Consider the following 26,159-nt stretch of genomic DNA (forward strand, 5'->3'; position numbering starts at 1 on the left):
CCCCCCGACAAAGCCCAAACCCGGCGCTTTCCGTCTCACACAAAGAATTCCAGAAATAGACTTCCTTCTGTTAGAAATATGCCAGGGTCTTCACGCTTCAACCTTGCGGGAGACTATTTAAGGTTAGAAAATGTTTTACAGAACATATTGATTGCATCTAATTCCTGCTTTCGCTTGAAGGTGAAAACTGTCTTTCTAGTTCTCAAACAGAAGACAGTATAAACTTCTGAGATAAACATCTGTCTGTCTGTGGCTGCAAATGTTTAGCACTTAAAGGCCTGTCTTTATCTACTGACTTCCTTATACATGTATGTGAACACTGAGAGGATCTCTGCACTAATCTAGTGAGGCTGTCTATGCTATGACAACCCAGTAAAATAAGATGATAAAAATATCAATCTTACATTGGGACTACATCATTTGGCAACGTATAAGAAATGCCTCCCCAGACTCAGAAGTGGCAAGGGTCATCGCTTCAGAGATCAGGATGAAAATACAAGGCCTATTCAGGGCTGTTTCAGTGCATCATTGCAACAATTGTCTGAGAATCTTTTAAAATAAAATACTGTTTTTTGAAAGAGCAAAGCCTTTTATACAAGGTATATAAATGCCTGAAATGACAAAAACAGTATTTCAGCTTTGATCCAACAAAACTGAACTAAGGCTGTCAGAGAAAGGATCCGGTAAAAGAAAACACAAAGCCCATCTGCTCACACCACCAAGAAAAACAGCTACATGGTGCTGCCACCAAGGAGAATTATAACTTGCAGCACATGGGTTAACAGGCAGCGTATTCAGGAGCAGCCCATCCATAAGAGAGGCACTTCGCAAGTGAAAGATGATAACTGCTGATACTTGAATCCAGCCTTATTTCTGGAAAGGTGAGGTTTCCTCCTATGGTGAAATTAAAGCCAGAGTATCGATTCTCTTCAACTGAGATACTCGCTTTCCATCAGCCATCCGGTGCTCCTGGAGGCAGAAGAAAGTAGGCCATACCTTTAATTAGCTAAAAGGTTTTGAACAGGACATAAATCTCATACCAAGACTTCTAATTTTCCAGTTGTTAAGGCTCGTACACTTTTACACAGACTTGCTCATGTGCTTTGGCTGCAACCCTTTTTGCTCATCTAATCCCCATGTGAGAAGCAGAAGCAGTATTTCTGTAACATGACAACGTCACCGGCACTTCAGCCTCACCACTGAGGAGGAGTTTGCAAAAGCAACTTGCAGGGGATTAGGCTGAATTTTTTCTTGTAATGCTTTGAATAGCATAGCGAAATGCTCCCATGTTTTAAGGCATTAATGGCATCTCCCATTAAGCAGCAGGTTATGTAGCCTAAGTACGTCTGGAAAGGACATGTAAGCCTTATTAAATAAGGAAAAAAAATCAAGGCAATTTCATTTTAATGTAGGAATGTTAACATTAATTTGCTTGTCTTGCAATAATTTCTGGAATGGTTGCTTTTAAGAACCTAATCTTAACAAAGCCATAGGAAATGGAAGAAAGAATTTAAATTAACCTACTTCATCCATTTATAAATTGTTTGGGTTAATCACAGTAAACCAAACAGGATTCAGCCGTACTTAAACAGAGCCTTTGCCCAAGTATAAACTGTTTATTATATCCATGACACACAACCAGACAAAGTTCATTCCTGATCTGGGCAACAGTCTAATTTGGTTTTATTAGCTCTAGAGGAAAACATTTTGGCAGAAGAAGGTTCGCTTTTCAATGTAAAACATTCTCAGGAAAACTCTCCCAAGAGCAAGCGAGCGATGCCGCAGAGTCTCGCCACCTTCACCGCATCAGCAGCTTGGCCTAAAATTGGCTCCTAAGGCAGGGCAGGCCCTTCCCCGGCAGGAGCAGGGCGGCACAGGGAGCCACGAGGGAGCCTGAGCATGGGCAGCGAACGGTCAGACAGCTGAAGCGCGGAGAGGTGAAGCCTACTCCATGTGCTCGCATTAAGAGACATTTAGTAAGACCATCCCTTCGCCCTTCATGTGCTCGCATTGAGAGACATTTAGTAAGACCATCCCTTCGCCTCACTGTAACGCCACTGAGGTCAATAGGTTTGACTTCAGCGCTTTGACCTATTACATCTATGAATTATAGGCAGATTATTAGAATGGACAGTGTGCTTTTCATACCAATATATGGACAGTGGTCACAGACTAGTTTAAAAAGTGGTTGCTCTTTTCTTTACGTGTCTTCACGTTACTTCTAATGATACAGAGTATCAGGTTCAAAAATCCTAGTGAGAAATGCAATGGGTTTTTGCAAATAAATGTTTGCCTTTCAAGTTTCCAGTGAGTATTTTGACAGTCCTTGGTGAGCCTTGATTGCCATGTTGGTTGGCTAGGCTAGAGCTCTGTATTTTTGCATTACTTCTCCTGATGTGCAAAATCAATCATATTAGCTTCTAGAAGAGATGGAAATTTATTTAGTGGACAAATGCATGAAAAAAGCTTTGGATACAGGGTCAGACAGGTCAAATGATGATGTTAATCTTTTTTCGTCTCCTTTTCTATATGTGAGACCAATGCATTGGCAATTGGAATGTATGAATGCTATAGAGCGAATGACTCCTCTCGCCATCATAGCAACACACTTCTTGCTTGAACCACACATCCTGAAAATAATAATAAAATTATTAACTTGAGGATATTAAATGCTCTGATGAATACCTTGTGTATGCTTGTGACTCCATTTTGCTATACTTTATGGTAAGAATTGCATTTTTAAATAACTGCTTTAATTGTCTTCCAGGAGTAGTTAAAATGAAATTATAGGTATGGTGAGCTGCATGTAGTGCTTTCATTAAGACAATAATTATGGGGGAAGGGCTCTTCATCGGGCAGGGGGCTGGAGCTCTTTTTTTTTTTAATGTCTTATGCAAATATCTCCTACATGATTGCCTCATCAGGCTCAATACTCCGGGACCAGAGCAATGTCTTTGTCTTCCAGTTCTAAAGAAACCCAGCAAACTAAATAGTGAGGGTATTTTTCATGAAGAAAAATGTAAAAAAACAGAAAAGAAATCCCTTCAGGAAGAACTGCACAACTGAAAAGAAGGGTGGCTGGAAAGGCCAAAATGTTTAGTACTCGTTTGGTTGTATCAGTCTTCTCTCTAGCTACAATCAGACAATAAAAGATTAATTCTCAAACTAGCACAGGATAAGAAAAGGGTGGAAAACGCTTAGTATATTGTATTGTTTCAGCCTGACTGATCTGGATGAAATTCATCCTCACAGTCTCAGATCCATTCATGCTTGTCTTTGACTACTCTGACTCTCCTGCATAAAATGGAAGCACTTGTCCAACTCCAAATCCAAACTCATGTCCCAGCCATGTTGTGGCTCCGTACCGAGGCAAGACTTTGATGCTCACCCATCTTCCCCTTCCCAGACCCCTGCTTTCCCGCAGCACCCGGGCACATGGCCCTGACAGGCCTTTCAGCACCCTCCAGCCTCAGCTCCGTCCACAGCCAACCTGAGGTTCAACTACTTGAGGACCAAATTCTCTGAGCTGCAACGTGCCCCAGAAAGGATTCCTGCAGTTGCACAGCTTGCTCCTGTGTTGCCAAAGGGGCAGAGGTGGTACTTACCATTTGAAAGGGGGCAAGAGGAGCTGGGGACCCGTTCAGGTCCCTGCATCTCAGGAAATTACAGAGGGTGGGAGGAATCAAACTATTTGAAGGCAACTGGAAAAAAAATTAGAAGAGGGTAGCAGTCAACATGGATTTGTCATGTGTTCGGGGTTTTTTTCCTACAGGACAGTAGCTCTTGTAAAATGGAGAAGATAAGATACAGTAAATATCATGTGGCTTGAGCTTAGAAAGGCTTTTGACATCACCTCAAATGATATTATTATTAGCAAACTAGGGAACTGTTGTCTAAATTCAAGTATAGAGTGGGTGCAATGCTGGCTTGAAATACACAATAGTTACTATGTAGATCCCTAGGTCCCTAGGAGACGCTGAGTACAGTTCCACAGTGACCCAGGTCTAGCCCCTATTCAGTATTTTAAATAATAGCCTAGGTAATGGATTAAAATATATGCTTATTAAATCTGCAAACTGTATTGTGCTGTGAGAGACTGCATGTGTGCTGCAGGATGGACTGACAATTCAAATTGTTCTTGACAGACTGAACAAATCATAGAATCATAGAATGTCTCAAGTTGGAAGGGACCCGTAAGGATCATCAAGTCCAACTCCCTGCTCCTGGCAGGACTACCTAAAACTAAACCATATGGCTAACAGCGTTGTCCAGACGTTCCTTGAACTCTGACAGGCTTGGTGCCGTGACCATTTCCCTGGGGAGCCTGTTCCAGTCACCAACCACCCTTTCAGTGAAGAACCTTTTCCTAATGTCCATTCTGAACTTCCCCTGACGCAGCTTCATCCCATTTCCTCATGTCCTATCGCTGGTCACCAGAGAGAGGAGATCAGCACCTTCCCCTCCACTGCCCCCCTTGAGGAAGTTGTAGACTGCGATGAGGTCACCCCTCAGCCTTCTCTTCTCCAAGCTGAACAAACCAAGTCACCTCAGCCACTCCTCATAAGTCTTGCCCTTGAGACCTTTCACCATCTTGGTCATCCTCCTCTGGACACACTCTAATAGTTTGATGTCCTTCTTATATTGAGACGCCCAAAACTGCTCACAGTACTCGAGGTGGAGCGGTACCAGTGCAGTGCAGAGTGGGACAATCACCTCCCTTGACCAGCTAGCTATGCTGTGCTTAATAAAAAAACATGATCCTCTTTAGTGGGGACACTTACAAAGGAGTAATTAAGCATACAGATATCTAATGGGGAAAAGCCATGTAAAGCAGCTGGCCAAAGAAGCTCTAGTGCTCAGAGTGGGTCACAAACCTAACAAGAGTCAATAGCATCTTGCTGTTACAAAAGGTGAACATCACACTGTGATGTATAAGCAGCAGTGGTGGCTGAGAGATGTACAAAGTAATCCTGCCTCTCTTTTAAACCCTGGGAAGGTTTCAGAGGACTGCTCTGTCTTGTTTTGGGCAGCAGAATAATCAGAAGACTTAGAACCATGGCCTCTGAGGAAACATGGAAAGAGTGACTGTTATTCAGAACTAGAAAAGAAGATGATTAAGGGGCAATAAGATAATAATCTTCGAACATGTAGAAGTTGCAAAGAGGAAAAATATGTTTTGGCCCTAATCATGGTGGATGGATCAAGCACAGCAGGGAAAATCTAGATTATCCATTAAGAAAACCTCATGGGAAGGCTGCAGGATGTCCAGCAATTTTGGTCATGAATTATAGACTAGGCAAAGGTTAGACACTAGTTCTCTGGTATCACTGATCCTATCTCAGGATGGAGGTCATATCATCTCGATGACATCTTGTGATCCTTTCCCGCCACAGGGGTTGCAGTTCTGTGTTCGGTCTGTGTCTCTAAAGGACCGAGTTCAGGGTGGTCAAGAAGCTGGAAATTTTGTTCTGTGGGAAATTCCAAAATGTGCTGGGGCACGAGGGCAGGACATCCTCTTTTGTAACTCACCATAGAACATCGGTATTTCTCATAGAAAGGAAAATATAAAAAAACCCAAGGCATTGGGATTGCTTCAGAATAAAATCAAGCCTGGAAACTCAGCACTCTGAGGCCATACGGCTTAGAAGTGGCTTGCATGCTCCTGACTCCATTTTTAACCTTGGTAAAGAGCAGAGTAAGGAATCACTGCCCAGCTGAGGGGCTCAGAGTCGGGGAAGTGCATTTTTCATGGCACCCTGAGCTCTCCATTGCTCAGCTTGGATGCCCCAAACACACCAGTGTCATCATGGGTTACACAGCATGGAAACACATTCCCATCACTGTTTAGGCAGGATGACAAGAAATGATCACAGGTCTGCATGTATTTCCCTAAAGTCCATTGAAATCCAATGTTTTCACAGGAGACTGCCTAAAACAAAGCGACATTTTCTGACAAAACATTTTTGTCTGAAAAATCCCAAGAATTTTTAGTTCCAATTCTCTCCTCAGCCACATAAGAGATGTCCAAGAGTGCTCTTCGGAAGAGACATCCTGTGTGTAGCACAAGTTGGTTACCAGAGGACACACCAGTAGATGGAGCACACGACTAGGCAGCGCTGCTCTTTGGCTCTGTAAAACCAGTTAACGTTCTCACTGTTCACTGCTCGCAGCTTGAGACAACAGAGCTGGGGGATAGAGGCCTGGACCAGCCACCAAGTCTGCCGCCCTGCTAGGGTTTCCTTGCTGCCATGCTCCAGATGAGAGGCTAGATCTGCTTTGTTGTTTACCACCGAATTTCTTGGCTGGCTGGCTTTATTTATATGGCATTTAGGCTTAGCTCATACACTGCTATTTATGCCATCATTATGCTTATCCCCACAATTTTCTGTTTCCCAAGTGTTTAGTACATCCTACCTCTAACCAAAAAGTTCTTGCAGCTTTTTGCAAGTCCCCAAAGATTTTGCACTTTGTTTGACTGAGTCTCCCCTCCCACAAGCTCTTAAAATCACCTAGTTCTTCATGCATGTCAAACTCTAAAACTTCCAACATAGCTTCATCAGCAAATTTCATGAATTTTCATTTCATGAAAATCAGAACATACGTCTGATCTTTCTGAAAGGGTTAGTGATGACAGTATAAAGCTAGATTAGCCCAGAATCAATACCGGTAATCGAGTGGTATCTTCCTTTCTCCATCACTCGTTTTCATCTTTCACTGGATAGTCCTACCCACCTTACCTTTTCCATCCTGCTTCCCATCTTATGCAGGTTTTCCCAAGTGATGCCACATCAAATACTGTAAGAGTCCAGTCTAGAAAGTAATTTTCTTTTTTTTCCTAGAAAGCTCTCTGGTTAGCCTAGCACCATCTCCCTCCGCTAAGCCCATATCACACTATGTCCCATTTTTCACTCACTGCTGTCTCCTGGCAGTGACTCCTTCAACAATTTTTCTAAAGCCACAGTGGAAGTTTTCACAAAAATAAAAGTTTTAAGTTCCTTGTGCATCATTTTTCTGTAAAACAGCTCAACCAACATTTCTTTCTCCCACCCTTTGTCTTACTTAGTTTCCCAAGGCCAGATTGGTCTACCACATTGTACAGTGCACAGTGAAGTCCTGATCTTCTATGGTGTTACCATAGTTCTGACAGGAGCAGCGAGTGATCATCATCTGAACATCTGGACAAATCCATTGCTGAGAAAGAGAAGGCAAAATGTCACTTCAAGATACCAAGCTGAGCACTGCTTTTGCTTCAGCTTTCTATCTTCCCCCTTCTGCTACTCTTGACATTTTTCCTATGGTGCCAAATACTGAAAATCTCCCTCTGAAAAAATGTCCAGGCATGAGAGAGGGTACAGAAACAGAACCAGAGTAAAAATCTGTATCACCTGGCACAAAAGGGGCAGGATGTATAAAGCTGCAGCTGCCAGTGCCAGCGCCTGCCAGATTTAAGGAGTCAATTCCCAGAATGACAAGCTGGGTGAAAGTTTCTTGGAAGAACAGTGTTTTGCAGAGGACAATATAGACCACACAGTCCCAAAGGCAGATGTTATTTTCCATAGGCCTCTGCTATTTCATGGCAAGTGCTTTCATCATACTTTCCATTTTTAAATAGCCCAGTAGAAATTAACACTCTCCGAGTTACTTACAAGAAATTATTTCATCAAAACAGAACATCTGTGTTTGACAGAACTATTAAGGGTCCACATCCCTCACTTTCTATTATTTGCCTTTATGCTTCATAAAATAAAGGTTTTACTAATTTTTTAAAAATGAATTTAAAAACTGTGATCCATTGTACTTCAATTGTACACGAGCTACTAAGGCTTAAAGTGGTCATCGCTGTTGGACTTTTTCAAGATTACCCTTTCAGTATCACTTTTATTATTGAGAATGCAAACTTCACCTTGATAGATACAAAAATCGTTGCTGTACTACAAAGTGTCCTGCCTTCTGAAAGGGCTTGTCTAGGATCAGTGGATGGACCGTGCTACGTTGGGGCAGATTGCGGCAGTGTCAGGGTATATGCAAGTTCTTTGATGGCTCCATGATGGGTACTGCTTCACCGCTCCACGTCTGCAGCACAGCCATGCAGCACATTCACGTATGTTAGATTTAGTAGAGGTTAATCGTTTGCACGACCATTGTTTCCTTCTGTGGGTTTGCCTCGAAACCTTTGACATTCTCTTTATTGTACCTCTTGCTGTGCAAATTTGTTTTGTTTTGCTTCTCAAAGTAATTTTTGGTTGATTATTGTGTAGTTACAGAATCAGAGTAATAACATCTAATTGTACATCTGAAGCAAAAACATGTAATTGTGGGAAAGTAGATTCAATTTAAAGAAAGAAAACCCCTCCACCAGGGTTTCTCATGGTTTGCACGGTGTATTTGCCAGGCAGTGCTGCTTTGATTGCATCTAACCTGCAATTAGCGTGTGCAATTAAGACATAATGAATGTGTGCAATTGCATTATTTCAGGATGTAACTGTAGCAATATTTAGCAGTTACTGTACTAGACACAGTGCTTATAAGCTGAAACGATTTATCAGCATTTACCAATTATGCCACAGGATGGAGGGCAGGCGTGTGAGTGGGCCTTACCTACAAGTGATTTCCAGGATGAACACACTTCACTCTCCCGTTGAAAACCCATGGAATTAGGCAGCAGGGAAGAGAGGCTGGGCAGATTTGGCACTGTTGAAAACGGGGGACTCAAACGACACTTTCAGCTTCCATTGGCTTGTCATAGAGCTCATGTGTGACATAATAGGAGAAGGCAGACTTAGCATTTAGTATTTCTGAATTATTATTCTCCTCTGCCTTCAACATTTCGTATCAGTTTTGTAAGCCCAATCATGCTACCCAAGAATTTAAAAATAAAAATTATTTGAGCATGAACTAATGCTGTGATCTCTGTGTATGAATGAGGAAACCTCAGGCACATAGCATTTTTACACGCTTTTACCTGGCATTCTGGGAATGCAACTCTACCAGTTCTACCAGGCCTCTCTTAAAGGACATTACTTGTCCTTTAAGGGTCAAATATTTGAAAAGCATCTTAACACATCATTGAAGGATACAAATGAAAATACATTTCAATTCAGTCTCACAGAAATAAAGATAAATTTGAATCTCTAGGCACAAACCTTGAATAGATAACCGAGATATTCTGAGTGCCAAGCTGCTGGTGTTGAAATGAAAGATCCCAGCGATAAAACTCAGGGCCCAATCCAGCAAGGGTTTCCAGTTAACTCAGTGAGAGTTAGAAGCACTGAAGTCATACATAACCAGACTTTACTGATTTGTATTAATCTATCACAGAAAATCATATTCGAAGTCCTGAGACCAGGACTGCTTGTTCCAGGCACGATGATTTGTGTGAGTGATTTTGCACGTAGACCCAGCACAAACACCCAAAGTTCTCACAAGATGCATCCACACAACCGAGAGCAAAAACTGCCTCAGCATCCCTTCTGTCTAAATATTTCCTGCCTTTCCTAAAGCTCCATATTGAAAAAAGATTATTAGAAGTAGACACAAGAAATTACAAAGACTGAAACAGCCAGTGGATCAGCTTCTTCACCGATTTATACCTGTACCTCATTACTTCCAGAACTTGGCTTAGCATCCTGAGAGATGGCACTTCTCAGTAACTAGGAGAGGGAGCTCATGGGCCAATCCCACCTAGCTAGAATAGTAAATAAATAAATAAAATGGCCATTTCTGTAAAAACAATTTAACTTCTGCATTTGAAAGGAGGAGTAAGATAAATTGTGACACATTTCCATCCAAGATGTTTATTAAACATGATATGGGCACAGCACACAGATAAACCACATCCTGAAGCAGGGTTAGACTAGGTTTCACATTTTAAAGCTGTGCTGGCAGTTTGCTGTTTCTCCATCTGGAGAGCTCATGCATACCTTCTTTATACATCTCTTTGCAGTTTTAGATTGACAAATGACAAACACAACCTGTATTTATAAGGGTGTCATTTACTTCACTTTTTATTAAAATCACCAGCTACAAAATAGACATTTTGTACATACTAGTCCTAAATAGGCAACTATGAGAAAATGACGTTAGTCCTGAAATGAGACCATCATATCGCGCACCTGGGACATGATAAGGGGTCAGCAATAAAAGAAATTATACGGAGATGAGATAAGGTACTCGCGTCACACTGGAAGGCTAACCTATACCTTTGAAGAAATCAGTGCACATGTTGATCGGAGACCTATTTTCTGCAAACATTAAAAAAGTTCCATTTTGCTCTCATTTGAAAATACTATAGCCACTACTGCTACAGAAAGGAACCGGTTACTTCAGTCTGACATGTGCCGTAAGTGTCATGGTAGCTGGAAACAGAAATGCACTAACAACATGATGAGAAACAAGACAGTAACACTTTTTTGATAGTAGCGGTGTCACGGAACACCATGGACCAAATTCTTAGCTGACAGAAGGTGACATAGCTCCCCCTGAATCAAAAATCAAGTACTCGCCGAGAATCTGGACCATAATCAAAACATCCTGACACTGTATTCTGTCTTTCCCTTCAAGGTCAAAAAAGAGAAGGAGAAGGGGTAACAGTCCTATCTAACTCAAGAAGCAACAGCAAAGTCATTCCATCCATCCAGCACCCCTTGCGCACTCTGCACTCTACCCAGAGTGGCTGGGAGGCTAAATAAGCCTTATTGGCCCTGAATTTAGTTAAGCATTTTCCAAGCTGGTATAGCCAGAAGCACAAGATAATAAGTGATAAAGTGAACCGCAGGTATTACAGGGCAGAATCCAGGGACCACATCATTATATTCATTTTTATGTTAGTATCAATGTGGGTTTTGGCTTAAAGTCCAGTGGCTCACTATAACAGCAGAAGAATATTCACTTCCAGGACACTGTTAAAGGCATCTGTCAAGTGCTGCAGGGTGACTCTTGCTCCTATCTACTGCTCTGACAGCATGACCTCCTTGGGTATCATGACTTTCCATACCATACTCCTGGAGACTGGAAGTAGGAATGTCATGCAATGTTGGATCCTAGTACAACGTAGGAAATGAAAACAAGAAAGCATTGTGTTTAAAGACAGCTTTCAGCATGACAGAAAACATTATAGCAGAAAGATTCATATTGGTCAGTGCCACCTCAAATACAGAATAAGGAACAAACATCACAACATTAAAGTTAAGTAGGCGTTGATTACAAGGTGGAAGACATGGTTATTTCCATTGCTTTGCTGCAAGAACTTCACCCCAAGAAATAAATTTCTATCTTTAAAAAATGGATCATTTTATAGAATACAAACAGATCACAAGTAAACTGTAATTCTTAACACAAACATGAAGTTTATAATTTAATTTTGCAATTTAAGATTGACCAAAAATACTCAGACTGTTCATATCCTAAAATCACAGGCAGGCTTTCCCTGATCACCACCACCTTAATCTCAGTGCCAAAATATAAATTATATACTGATATCATGAGTGAGTCATCTCAAATCTGTACGAAAATACAGACAGACGATGACAAATATGTATTTTGCTATGCTCTTAATATATAGTCACCATGCATAAATATATATGTATCTTTCAGGTAAATATATTTATTTTTTCTCTGTTATAATTTTAAAATGCATCTAAAAGCTGCTAAATAAATCTTTATGCTTTAAAAACAGAGGAAGGTGAACAGCAGTTCAGAAATGCCAGGTAACTCCTGTTAACAAAGAGGTAAGAAGTTTTAAGTGCTATTCCAAAATTCTCAGCTCTGCTAAAGTGGTGGTGATATTTTGGGTGGGCAACATTGGCAAACACTGACTGGGCCCAATCGTTGTATTTCATAGAATCACAAAATCAGTTAGGTTGGAAGGGACCTTAGTAGGTCATCTAGTTCCACCTGCCCAAAGCAGGGTCAATATTGGTTGCCTGGGGCTTTGTGCAGGCGGGTCCTGCAAACCTCCCAGGATGGCGACTTGCACAACCCCATGTTGACTGTGCTCACGGAGGAAAACCTGGGCAACCCACCTAGTTAGGGGCCTTGAGGAATGCTTCATACAAGTCCACGATGTTCAGTCTTATCAGTGTCATTACCAACCAGGTCTCTATCCTTAAACACACACCAAACTAAAATATTGACAGAGTAGACGAGTATTTACTAGCATTTTAAAGCTCACTGAGCTAAATCCAGTCCTAACAGTAACTTCAGAGGAGTGTTGCCTGCATATGTAAGTGACCAGTTTGAGCTACACTTGTGCACAGGCACCCCATAAATAGCTGCCCTCCCTGGGATGTAGACACCATTTTCAGAAGTGCTCCCTTCTCGAGGGAACACTTCCCAGAATGGCGGCAGTGGTGCTGCAAGCACCGGCCTGCCCCCGGTCACTCTCAGCCCCCATCAGCAAATACTTTCCTGTGAAGGGGTGTTCTACCTGCCAAGCTCTCAACATCACTCTGTAAAATGACAGTTTCCAAACTATATGTCAAGCTTTTTACTACCTTTCACAAAATAGCACCAGAATGCTGCTGCCATTCTTTCTCCATAAATATCACATATGAGCAGCGCCTGGTGCTGTGGAGCTACAGCTACAAGTCCTTAGCAAGCAGTTCAATTTCATCCAGCAAGAAGTCCATGTCCTCTCGACTAACTTGCGGGCTGATCACCACCTGGCGGAAGAAGTTGACTTTGCCCTGGTGAGGCTGGTACCCAAGCATCATGCTGCCCTTCTTCATCATCCTTTCTTTAATTACAGGAGCAACCTGAATGCAGAGATAAAAAAGGGTTGATGTCACACTCAGAAATACAGCAGATTTGGGCAGGAACTGTATTTTGTGACTTAAGTTTTTTTGAAGTGTCTGAGTTTTGCACCCCTTCCCCGCCTTCCCACTGCCTGCCCCAAGAAACATTAAAGCTCAGACCGACAGGTTTAGAGGCAGACTGTGCACTGAGACCCTCAGGTTCTGGGACTCCTGGCAGAATCAGAGCAAGATCTAAAGCCCTCAAAAGCCTGCTGCTTGGGGCATTCACCTGTGACATGGCAAAGCTTGGGTTAAGGTCCCTAGTCTTCCTGATTTAGATCAAAGGTTTGAACTCAGGAAGAACATCAGCTGCAGCTGGTAAAAGTCAGGGTTTCTCTCCTTGTGCTAACTAGGCTAAGCTTGACTACTCGCCTTTGATGGCCCTTCACATCTTCTCCGTACCTGCAAAGTAGGTCTCCCTAAAGGACACTCTCCATTGAACCCTTGTGAAACTTAAGCTGCCAAAGAAGTCAATGTGATGCAATATTAAGGGAGAAGGCCTGATCCTGGAGCTTAAGATTTCATCTCTTAGATTTAAGGCATTTGGCTACACCACTCGTGTTGAATGGGATGAAATCTCATAGGTGTCTCACTGCAGAATAAAAAAACATGAGTAAGATTGGCAGAGTCAGGTCCTTATAGCTGAACACTTGATCTCATCCCAGCAGGGCTATTAACCTTGTCCAATTAATCTTCTGCTTAACTTTAAGTGTGTGAGTAGTTCTGTGTTCTCATGCTTGAAATCAGTCATAAGCTTAAATACATTGCTGGATTAAGTACTCTATTCGTTGGAAGACAGAATTCAACATAAGTAAGTATTTTGACAGAAGCAGTATTTTTAAAAATGCGTTGCATTTTAATATATTACTAATAACACTAATGTATTTCAGAACAGTGCATTCCCTTTCTTCCTTCTGCGACGGTTTGACTTTGAACTAAGCAAATAGGTGTATGACCTGACCTTGGTTTCTGCATTAATTTATTTCAGCTTTAAAAGTTACTGCCAGAAACTACCACCTGATCTGCAAAAGAAAAATGGTGATGCCAACCTTGCCTTAATAGCTTTATTTTTACATGGCACATTTTAGGAGGCAAGTCCCATACAGTTTGCTTAGATAGAAACAGCTAAGGTTTTCAACACTAACAGCCTAGCTTTCCCATATTTGTTTAGTGGTACATGTCTAAATTACCATTGTTTCAAGATGTATATTGAATTCAGAGGAAGAATGTTCATGGTTCTAACTTAATTTGCCTCTCTGATTTTGGTTTATCTTTGTGACAAAGCTATGTGGTTTATTTAGTGTTTGGTTTCTAAACTATGAGAATGATAGAGTCAGAATTCTAATTAAAGTCCAGAGTGTAACATCAGTATGAATTATGCACATGAAAGCAATGAATATCCTTTCAGAAGGCAATGTGCAATCAGAATTTTGTTTTTTTGCATATTGCTGCAAGCAAAAAATAAGAAATAAGTTGTGAAAGTAGTTCTGATAAACATTTAGGAAACAAGAAGATAACAATGAGGACAGGAACACTCAGATTACAACAGAAAGGTTAAGAGGCATACTGTGATACCTTCAGTCACATTCGATAGCACCTTTTTCCACAAAATCCATAAAATCTAATGTGGAGCTCCAGGTGTGCCTCCTGCGTAAAGATCCTAATGAAAGCTACCAATGAAAACACAATTCTGCTGTGTATCTGCAATGCGTATGTCATTTAGAAACAGAAGTAGTCAAACATATATCCCTATGCCATCACCCACCTGGGTTTCTGTCTGCCTAGCAAATGATTCAAGGAGTCCTCAATTTTCTTGTTTTATAGCTCAGAATTACATCAGACTAACCTCATTTAGTCCATACTCAAGAAAAAAAACCAAACTAAAACAAAACAAAACACTGGAGTTCTGCTTGGATAGAGGTGGTAGCTATTTTGCATGAGACAGCCTTCTTCACCCTGAAGAGCGTGTTACTCGGCAAACAATCCTCTCTGCTTCAGACCAAATATTCCACACTGCATCCTAACAAATCGCTGAACACAGTACTGTGCAGTGCTAACACTAGGGCAAAATCTGGGCCTTATAATTGTTCTCGCACAATTTGGCAGTGGTGGAATCAAATGGGAAGACTCTTGGTTGGGAACGCTCCTGGTTATGCACACTAGTGAACAGACCTGCACCACACGTTCTCTTAAACAGTGAATAACTTTGAATTTTTATTCACACCAGCTATAAGCTGAGATAGCGATGACACTGTGACAATGCTCGGAAGACATTGTGCTGGGCACCGTATACGTACAGAAAAGAAGAAATTCCTCCACCCCTGTACTTGACAAGAACCCCCAAGCGACTTCTGCTCATGGAATAAAGACACTACAAGTGCAAGGGGAGAATCGAATCCTTCTTAATATACTTTCTCAAGCTCTTCTTTAAGATTCAAATCCCTATGGCAACTTATAGCCTTTATTGATGTTCCATCAGAGTTATTTCATCTTTTGTATCACACTATTGATTCTCTTCATCTCAACACCCAGTGCTCCACAATCCATCATCCCAAAATGTGCAACAGCACAAATGGAGACCATGAAAGCAAAAACATTTAGAGCTTCGGTAATTTGAGGACTGTAAATATACTGCATTTCAGTAGGTCTTCTCTCATGGAAAGGAAAGGTAGAAAAATCTCACTTTTGTTATCTCATTTATTATCTCATTCATCCTCCATGCTAATGAAGTTGTCCTCTTAATTTGAAGTGCATCCATCCCTTTTTGAAGGCAAAACAAACACTTCCTACTTAAACAAAAAAAAAAAAGCATAAAACTGTCCTATGGGCTTTTGACAGGATTATTTTTGGAAAGATTTTCCATCAAGTATTTTGCATGTTCTATTTTTTAACGTGATACAGTCAGTGTAACAAAACTATCGGGCATCCTATCCACAGAAAGCAGTAAGGAACAGAATATATGCACAAATGCTTAAGTACATGTCTCCCAAAAGAACGATTAAATGATATAAGCATGCTAAGGCTTGGACTTGAGGAGCACAGGGTATGACTGCTAACTGAAAGTAAAGGCAGCTACCACTTTGCAGCAGAAAAATTAGACCTATAAAGAACTAATTGCCTAGTGAGGAGTTCAATGAGTTTAATTCCCACTGAAGTCAATGAGACCTGAGGATGCTCAAATATCAGAAAGAGCTGCACAGCCCCATTCAGGATAGGCTCCTCGGAAAGCAATTTGGTGAGAGTGAGATTGCTTCACCAGTCCAATTATCTTACTACGGAACTTACTTCAAATTGTAAATCTAATTCTTTACGTGGCCTGTCAGTGCAGCAGTCTCAGAATTTTAAGTGTAATGTATCCTAAAACCGAAGTCCTCTTCTTTCCTTTGCTCCCTTCACCTGTTCCTTCCCACCACTGGCCTCCCCTGCCAATCTATCCTGGAGATTATTATTTCAAACGCTCACTACAGCAGCGTATTGGCTATCGGACATGCCCTTCTTCCACCTAGGAAGGTGGGGAGGAGGTGCAGTGCGTGGAAGGCCATCCTGCAGCAGAGCTGCTCACATTGCACTGTGCAACCAGAGGTCCAGGAAACTGCTTTGCCTGAGGACTGATCAGAGCATCACAGTCTCCCCGTGCAGACCTACACAGGGGCTGTAACATCTCGTGCTTCTCTTACTATTAATAGCAGAGTTTTTTAAACTAGAGCAAAAATGACATAGTAGTTTAGCTCCTTCTCCATCTACCTGGGTGACAGGATAATCTCTTCTCCCGCTCTCAGCCAGCACTTAGCCACGCTACAAACAACAGAAAGTTTTAGCCCTAAAGTTTAAGCTGTTTATATCAAGAGTCCAGACCACAGCTGACCCTCATATATACTCACATGGAAGATGCCAACGTTCCTTCCCAGCACGTACACACACACAGAGCAGTGTGACAAGCAGCCAGGGCCATCTGAAGTATCTAGTGCACCAGGAGGATCAGGAAAGCAACATATCTCCCTTTCCATATCTCACGTATCCTTGAGAAGAGTCATTCTGCACAACCATACCACAGGGTAATACCTTAAAAACCACTCTGCTCCCCCTAATTGACTCGTCAATGGCATTCAATGCAAGTTTCTCCAACACTTCAAGAATTTCCACCAAGCTCAGGCTGTGACTGCATAACACACTTCAGCAACCACCATTAAAGACTGATTCATCTATAGAGTTGAGCACTTTTTCAGCAGGAGAAGCATGTACCTAGTGTCTTCAAGAGCTAGTTCCCAAGTTTGGACACTTAAAATCCTTTCAGAAGATTTGCTGAAACTTGAGATCATTTCTTCTTCTTACAGCTAGCAAGGCCTGCGAATCCATTCTCACAGTGGTCAAGCTATGTAAGCCTGGTTCTTAAGCTAAGAACAATTTCCTAGCGCATGGGTTTCTTGTGTAAAGTGAAATCTCCAGAGCAGCTCTGTTAAATAGGTGATGTTGCCACACCATTAGTCACGGCACAGTGTTATGCTTTGGAATTCATTCACTGTAAGCTGCCTCCTGTTGAACACTATGGACATCTGTAATTAGAATTGCTTTGTAAAACTTTATTATAACTAAAAAAAAAAAAAAAAAAAAAAAAAAAAAAAAAAAAAAAAAAAAAAAAAAAAAAAAAAAAAAAAAAAAAAAAAAAAAAAAAAAAAAAAAAAAAAAAAAAAAAAAAAAAAAAAAAAAAAAAAAAAAAAAAAAAAAAAAAAAATCATAGTAAGATAACTGGATGCCTAGCTTTTTCAAATCACACAATCCCATTAACTTCTAAAATACATACCCACTATTGCCAGCTTATAGCTCAAGTCCTATATTTAGTCCAAAATAGCTGATGCTTTCTGATGACACAGAAGGCACAGAAAAGAGTAGTGTAGCTCTTTTGTTCTTATGAGGTGAATCCACTGAGCACCCAACCCCAACTGCACTAATGCTGCTGGGTATGGATAGCCAAATAAGTTGTCCTAAGAAGCAGCAAAATTTCCCAACAAACATGCTACCTTGTTCTTCTTGCTGAAATACAGAAATAAGCACCTACTGGTTTTAATTAGCCTCTTATTTTTCTGCTCTAATGTTGTCTCTGACAATTGCAATTAACAGATACGCTGAAAGTGCAAGAAAGCTCAGGTTGGACAACTGCAGAATAGCTTGCTGATAATGGAAGACCATGTCCAACCTTGGTTATAAATTTCTTTCTCCATGCCCTCCCTTAATCTGTAAAGGATCTCATTTTAGACCTACTCCAGTATTTTCAAACTGTCCCACCACAAATGATTTTCTATGCCTCTGACACTGTACCTCTGTTACCTGAATGCTACCTGTACTGCTGTCATTCTCACAGACTCTAGTTGTATTAGTCTAGTTGTGCCAGATGTTGATATATCACAACAGCTTTTCCAACCTGTAGGCTAGAGGCTATACTCTTTAAAAGCCACATTCTGTCAATTTTGTATTTAAACATTAAGGCAACAGGAATGAATTGTAAATTGATAAAAATGCTGGATAAAAATATTCTGCTAAGCAATGAATTTATGAAAATATATTGCTTCGGGGGGAAAAACAAAAAAAGTGAATTTGACAAATAGCCCAAGTGAAAAGATAGCATTAGCCAGAAAAATAAAGAAACCAGAAAAGCCTAAAGGTTTTCTAAATTTTTGAAACAAAAGTATTTTGAGTATTTGTTTCAAAACACTGTTTTCAATTAAAACTTAAATTCAATTGGAAATTGACCCATTTTTATTGCAGCCAGTAGAAAAGGACTGAGGAAACTGAAATTAAGCAAATTGCTTCATTTTAGCTTGTCTGAAAACAAAAGTTCTTTCTGGTCAACTAAAACCAAGAATTGCTTCCAGCTTCTTAATTCAATGGCCAAACCAAAAAATCCATTATTTGTCCAACCATAAATATGTGGGATCAAAAGTGCTGACACTGCTTAACTGAAACATCTGTAGAATTTTTGGCTCCCAGAAAAGACAGAAAGTGTGACAAAATTCATGGGACTGCCTGTTCTGTCGGCAAAATTTGGCTGGAAATCTCATGCGAACAGCTTCAAGTAGTGTGGATGACTCTAAATGTGCTAGCCCAGCAAGTACTACAAAGTCAGAATGCCTATAAAAACTGGTGTTAATACTGGCAACTGCTGTCAGAAACATTTTTCCAAATCTTTTGGACAGTTCCCAGGTCACTGAGCATCTATGCAACATAAAGCTGAAGAGCTATTCCAGCTGCTCACAGCAGCGACTCCCAGTCACCGGACTCCATTCTGCTCCTCCTGAAATTCACTTCAAAATTGCCAGGGACTTCAATGGAAGCAGAATGCAATTATCTAAATTTCCTCCTTACGTGCCTGCTTCAGGTGGCAGTTTGCAAACAGCCTTCAGCTTTTACTAGAGAAAGCCACACTCGCAGTAAATCAATAACCTTTCTAGGGATCCACAAAAGCAGGCTAGACAGTGTTGGAAGGACAGGAGCATATTAGTAGCTCAAACGATTTCTCTTCCTCAAATACAGCCTTGATGAAACTTTCCGAGGTACCAAATACTGCACTAGAAATTGGCTGAAGATTTGTAGCTAGAAGACAAAAAAAGTTGCCCTTTTGACAAAATGGAAAGATCACATTCTCATGATTTCACAAAAATGGAAAACACATTTTGTGTTCTTGCCTCCATTATTCCTTGTAATGAAAGACAAGTTTATACAGAACAGTCTCTCTCATCTGACCACAAAAATCTGTTTTGGCTACCCCAGAAGGGGCAAATTTTCATTTGGAAGTTCACGATTGTTACTTAAAAGGCAACTTATTGGCTATTCAAAGTCTGACAAGTTATGCTTCCTGCAAGAAATTACTAGTTTGGATTCATGTATATTCATAACAAAACAACTACTGTACAGCAATTGCCACCAAAAAAGAAAAAAAAAAAAACCAAACCAATTCAGTGAAGTATTTGTACACAATTTTAAACTTTTACATATGGGTTATTAATTGCAGTGGGTCTTCACAATACTGTTTCTTATCTCGCTTAAAAGATAGCACAGTGGTTGAAGTACTGGATACAGACTCAACAAATAGGACTGGTCCCTAACCCTGCCAGAGGCTGTTTGGACAAATCACCTCATCGCTTTTGGGTAACAGGTTTCTTTTTCCCCTCACAGGAGGCATATAACCCTTCAGGGCAGTGAAGTCTCTATGTGTTCATACAGCTATTGTAATCGGCCCTGATACCTCGTGAGTGCTCTGTATGCTAGTATGATATATATTAAATAATTTCTGTGCCAAATATGCTGTGACAGATGTTTGTGAGACCTATCTGCTGCATTTCCCAGTGTGACTGCAGAAGATAACTTTGATATCAATGATACCAGTCAGTATTAAGTAAGAACAGTAGCTGGCATTTTATATCAATCATTGGATGCAACACAAGCAAACAAAACACTTTCCTTGGTTGGTTCTAATCACAAAACTAGCTAAATACTATAAATATTTGGAAGTAATAGCACTTTCAACATATTATAACACTGAGAAAGTATATCCTCCACTGTTAAATATCTTTTCTTGCCTTGTGCTGCAACATCAGTTGCTGGCTTTAAAACAACAGGCTTTTTCCCTTTTGGTGATAATTAAAAACAAACTCAGACCATTTGTCAGCTGTCACCCCAACCGGGACAATCGAAATACCAAATATTTGCACACCCAATCACAGCTTTGTTCCTGTAGCCAAGGCACTCTGTAAAACCCAAACATGTTTTTCTTTTGTCTAGAATTTGTTCTGGGCCCACATCCCTAAACCACTAATAAATTATTGCCGTACGCTATTGCGCCAGTGTTCCCCTTGTGCCACATCAGGCAACAAAAGGAGAAATAAGCGCATTTGTCAAAATAGCAATAACCACTTCCACATTCTTCGGAGCAACTAACAGCAAAGGAGAACAGATGCTGCTGTATTTTTGTCCCAATACCGACATTCTCCGTTGCACCTTCAACTCAGGGCTGTACAGTATGTCTACGCTATCATATTTTGCACATCCTCTTCTCATCTGTTGCTTTTTGCCATAAGACACATTAATGAACTCCACAAATCACTGAAAATGACCTGACTAATAGAAGATGGTGGGCTGCCTTCAGATTTTGATTGCCTTAAACGACTTCTTTAGCTGGTCATTTACGCAACAAAAAATAGCCTTCAGACAAAGGCTTTTACACTAATGGTTTTTGCCTCTGAAAAGGAGGAGCCAGAACAGACAGCACCCAGAACAGAATCAGCACTTAAGAGATGTTTGTGTGTGTTTTTACTTACAGCTAAAATGTACATTGGTGAACAACACAGTCTTCCAGGTGCACAGTCCCATGTCTTCTTCTGTCTGCGCACACGTGGCTTTTCAAGACAATTCATGTGGATTTCTTATTATTTTTCTGTCATTTCTGTGTTGCTTTCCTGAGGTCTTATTAACAAGCCACGTGGAAAGTGTAGGCATTAAGAAAACTCCAAGGGCTAGCACACAACACTATGAATCCAGCACTCTGATCTGTTTAAACAAGAGTTGAGCACTACTGGTTTTATAAAAACAATGATTTTAAAAGCTTTCATAGCATACATGAGGTTCTTCTGTGCAACATTTTGTTAAGTTCCCATTTTAGTGACTAGGTTTTCCAGTCGTTCCACCCTGCCAAAGACAAGCTCCCCATCTCCATCCAGGATGAAAGGGTAGCTTGTCATCTTGAAAGCAAGAGTAACGAACAAAAAAAAAAAAAATCCTTTTTAGTTTGTATGCATAAGGATGAGCTTCTGTTCTACTCCATTGGGGGAAAAAAGAAATCACAGTGCAATGTGAATGTCTGGGGCTGGGAGGAACACTTTACAATAGGAAGATTACATTATATGGTGACACAAGTTCAAAAACTCGACATGCTTCTGGTGTAGAAAAGGAATGTCGCTTCAGAAACTTGGAATGATTCCCAATTGTTAGGATCTTATTTACAACTTGCACAAGTCAGCTTCTGGCATAAGGTAGCAGCACCTTCTGTATTTGCATTACAGTAATGATTAAAGAACAGTAATGCATCTTTGTTCATATTCTTTGAACAAAAGAAAATGAGTATTACAACAAAACTGGCTATCTTTTGTGATGTTTTTTCTCCTTTAAAAACATCATAATGACCCTCTCAGAGGCTTGGGGTGGATGAAGGGATGGCGTCTACCATAGCCCAGACTGCTACCACAAAAGCAAGGCTGCTGTCTGATCTGATCACCCAATTTAACAAAGAAAATTATCCCTTTTCCCCCTCCACCCAGTGAATTATAGGACCAATAACTGTCAGTTATTAGAATTGTTTTGCCTACCTGAGACTCGTTTATTTAAAGCCCGATCTGGACATGAAATAAAGGCCGCCAAACCCTTCCACATGGAGTCGTATCAAAGTCAACAACACTTTCCTCATGTACATCTTGTCCGAAGACAATGTTCATTCCAGCTCAGCCTTCCTCCTCTCCTCATCCCCAGTGAGGATGTTTTCCTTTTTTTTTATCCACAACTTAAATGTAATGTGTTACAAACCACTGTGCTTAAATGCATGGACAATCAGGAAACTGAAAGAACAAAACAGGAGTAGGGTTTCAAAATTCGCAAATTTTCTTGCAGTCCGAAAGGGCGGAAAGTGAAGGGAAAATAATGATTTGCACCTACAAGTATTTGCAAGCTAAAGACCAAAATACAGGTAATTATGATTAATAAAAGTCTTAGCTAAATGGAACCAGACTGCATTCAATCCCTAGATAATTTAGGGGCAGTTGGAGGGGGAAAGGCACACTGGGCTCAAAATTTAGCATCCCTCTTTCAGAGATTTTTAACAATATACTTACCTCAGAAGGAATACATGGAATAAAAAATTTGCTAACCTCGGGCCTACCCTACACCCCTAAAGATATGGCTTAGCATCCAGAGGCTCAGATTAAATCCTCTAACCCTGTACACCAAATTGCTTTGAGAACCTTATTTCTTCGCCAGTCTGACCAGGTATTCACTCTGGACCATGGCAAATGGCAATGGCACAATTTCCCTTAGTGCCACAGCTACCTATAAATCACAACAAAAAGGTAAAAATTGTACAATCAGAAGCAAAAGAATAGGAGAGTAAAAAAAGGTGAAAAACTTGCACGTTTTTGTCAAGCTTCCACACCAGCATATATATTTTTACGAGAGAGAGTGCACGCGGGCAAGAATAATCTTTTGATCTTTGAAAGCAGTTATGATCTACCATATAAAACTCATCCATTAAAGTCTGCTATATTTCATTTCCTTTATTGAAAAGGTTCCACAGAATTCAATAAATACAAATAATCTTCCTACAAAATTTATAAAGTCTCCAATTGATCAGTGGCTCAGGAAAAAATTCTCTACATTAATCAACATTCACCTACAGAAGTCTGCCATTGAAGTCACTGGGAGTTTTATAGCTGAATTTACCTGCAGCAGAGTTAGACTAACACACGTTTCCTTATAACTCTCTTAAATTTGAAAGGAAGGTCTAAATATCTGCTGAATGGATATCAATCTCAAGTATTTTCTACTGCTTTTAGAGGAACTCTTCTTGGTTATAAGAGATTTTGCAAGACTTGTAGATATTTCTGACTGTACTGACCCCTTTGGAGAGTAACAAGAAATTCGTCCCTTGTAGGCATGAAAAAGAAACATATTCCATCTCAATCCTCTTGAGATGCCTACAGTTAGAAAGGAATCTGTGCTTAAATATCTGCAGCACAAAATGAAATCTGAAGTCCTAGAGAAAACTTTGTATCTCAGTATACATGAAGGAGCAGGATTTCCTCCCACTCACCCCCACAAATATTTCTGACACCCCTCACAACATTAGACAAAATATAAAGACTGCTTAATTGAGCAGATGATGCAAGCTACACACTTTCTGTGGCATTACTATTAATTGATTTTTTCTGAACGTTTCTGAAATGTCTACTTCTCAAGCAAGAGTAAGGAAGGGCAGTTTTATGTGAAGAAAGGACAAAGAGTTTAGGCCCCAACCCTTTTTTCCTCTATTTGAAAATTGAATGCTTTCTTGCAATCTCTTAAAGAAGCATTTGATGCAGCAGGAAGGAAGTGCAGCTCCCTCTCCTCCTACTGAAGTTGGTGATAGGAAACAGAAGAGTGCTAACGTAATAAGTAGATACTCATTTAAGTGGAGGCAAGCTTAAGATTTATTGACCTGAGAGCAAGAGGTCAATATTTATTCAGAGAACAATAAATCTTGATACTTGGTTCTAACAGATGTTAATCCAATGTATTATTAAATCCATCCCATTAAAGCTAATTAGATTGTGTGTCCTCGTGAGCCTTGTTGCCAATAGTCATTAATGTTGCATGGGTCATAATTACTGTGCTTTGATAATTAAATCATATAATTTCCAATAAAATTAAATATCTGGGGATAGAAATACTTATTTTTCTCTACCATGACTATATTATTGTACATTTCATTAGGTTCTTCCTTCACGCTGCTGTAGACCTTCCTTCCATTCTTCTGCCAGGACCAGCACAGCTAAGGAATCAAAAGCTCTGTTTGAGCTACACCATTTTTTAAACTTTCTCATTTGTCTTAAAAAACTGATACTCCTAAAGCCACATCCATCTACTATTCATGTACTAGGCAGGTGAGGAGCAGGGACACAAATCAATAAGTAGCTGCTGTCAGGAAAAAGAAAAAGGCAAAAGCAAAAGGAGTCATACTCCTAAATATAAATGAAAAATTCCTTCTATTTTGGAGTTTTACAGTGCTTTCCATCCTCACATTTCAATGTACTCCATAGATAAGAGGAAATACTATCATCTCCATCTTAATCTCTGGAAGGAACTGAGGCATACAGAAAGGAAATAACGACCAAGATCTTAACGACAACTCTATGTCAAAGCTAGACATCACTCGGGTACATTAGTGAGTTAGGGAGCAGGACAGGGTATTTTTAGTGCAAATTTGTCTTGCAAATACTCTTGCAGAATACACACGAACTCACCACCATTTGGGTCAAAGTGGTTTCCCTTCCTGAAAGAAGCTGAATTCAGGCATCAGGGTGCAATGCAGAGTGCCCCACTTGCAGTACAGATGACAGCTCCTCCAGTGGTTAGCACTCCATGCACTCACAGCACACACCTACGGCTGGTGACTGGTGTGAACTTCACTGGTGGTGAAGACTTAGTGAGGACATGAGGAATCACAGAAAATCAAATCCTGGTTATTCTATCTTCTTTATGCCACACACATCAGTAATATAGACTACAGTTCCCAAGTTTCAGCTCCGTATATTGACTTATATTGATCCTTGACAGCATTTTTCCATCAGGACCTGCATTGTTTACAGCCGGTAGTTGATTATTTCTGTAAGAGTCTCAAACATAAGGGGAGTAATAGTTTGAGAGGAAGTGTTAAGTGCATTGAACTGTAACATCATGTGTTACCCAGAGACATGGCCTCCAGCACTGAAGGTAAAATGTGGAAAGCAGGATTCAACTGCCATCATTTTGGCAGTCTAAAAGTTGGACATCTAGCCTAAGCTAGTCATCTAGGCTTTGCCTTTAATTAACGGAGAAAATGAGGCACCTCCAGAGAGTGATTCACCTCATCCTAGAGCAGGCATCTAAGATAGATGGGCTCAGTTTGGAAAAGCTTCTCTCCTCCTTCATGGGCTTCAGTGAAAGACCTCTGCCTAAGTTTTAGATGGCCAAAGCAAGGTAAGATGAAGTCTATGCAGACAGTTTATCTCAAATCAGAGATATCTAAAATCCACATTCCTCTGCTGTTTCTAGGCTATGGAACTGCTGGATAGGCCCAAGAGCTGCACTGGTCACAGTGCAGAGGAAGGATATCCAGAGTACAAGCAGAATCAAGGGAAACCAAGTGCTCCTCCAGTGACTAACATGGTAGCTGTGCGTTAGGTGATGTGACTGAAGGCTAACCACAGAGAACACAAAGACCCAGCAAGGATCAGATAAACAGCAACAGGCAGAGGAACTCTAGTAAGCTGATCAGTGAAAATGGAGCACATCACATTGACTACTCCTCTGACTATAAAAGGAGGACACTTGTCCTTATTGTGAAACCCACAAAGAGAAATAAATTAAAAACTCACAGGAATGCCAGGCGAGGGGTACAGTACTTACTATGGGATACAGAAGGAAGAAAATTCTGGGACTGTAGAAAACGTATTATGGGATGCTTAGGTGAAGGACCAAAAGTATGGACAGAGAGAGGTCAAGGTGGATTGGGGAGGAACAAGTGTGGCGAAAATAGAGGGAAAAGATGATAAACAGGGCAGTCAGATACAAACAGAGTGCTGGTCAGTACAC

The 26,159-nt window shown here is 40.5% G+C and overlaps 1 protein-coding gene across 3 annotated transcripts in view; it reads right to left on the minus strand.

Annotated features, from left to right (window-relative positions):
- Positions 1-619: 619 nt before the first annotated feature.
- GADL1 (glutamate decarboxylase like 1) overlaps positions 620-26,159 on the minus strand; it is an 82,352-nt gene continuing 56,812 nt past the window's right edge. For 2 of the 3 annotated variants that reach the window (XM_009288631.2, XM_009288629.2), the window contains one exon: positions 9,780-12,752. In XM_009288631.2, coding sequence (XP_009286906.1) covers positions 12,579-12,752 — 174 coding nt within the window. In that variant the 3' untranslated portion in view covers positions 9,780-12,578. Of the gene's footprint in view, positions 970-3,605; positions 3,702-9,779; positions 12,753-26,159 lie in introns of those variants that run through there. The other variant, XM_009288630.2, reaches the window with a different exon arrangement.

This window comes from Aptenodytes forsteri, unplaced genomic scaffold (assembly GCF_000699145.1).
Source record: "Aptenodytes forsteri isolate BGI_AS27 unplaced genomic scaffold, ASM69914v1 Scaffold9, whole genome shotgun sequence".
NCBI lineage: Eukaryota > Metazoa > Chordata > Aves > Sphenisciformes > Spheniscidae > Aptenodytes > Aptenodytes forsteri.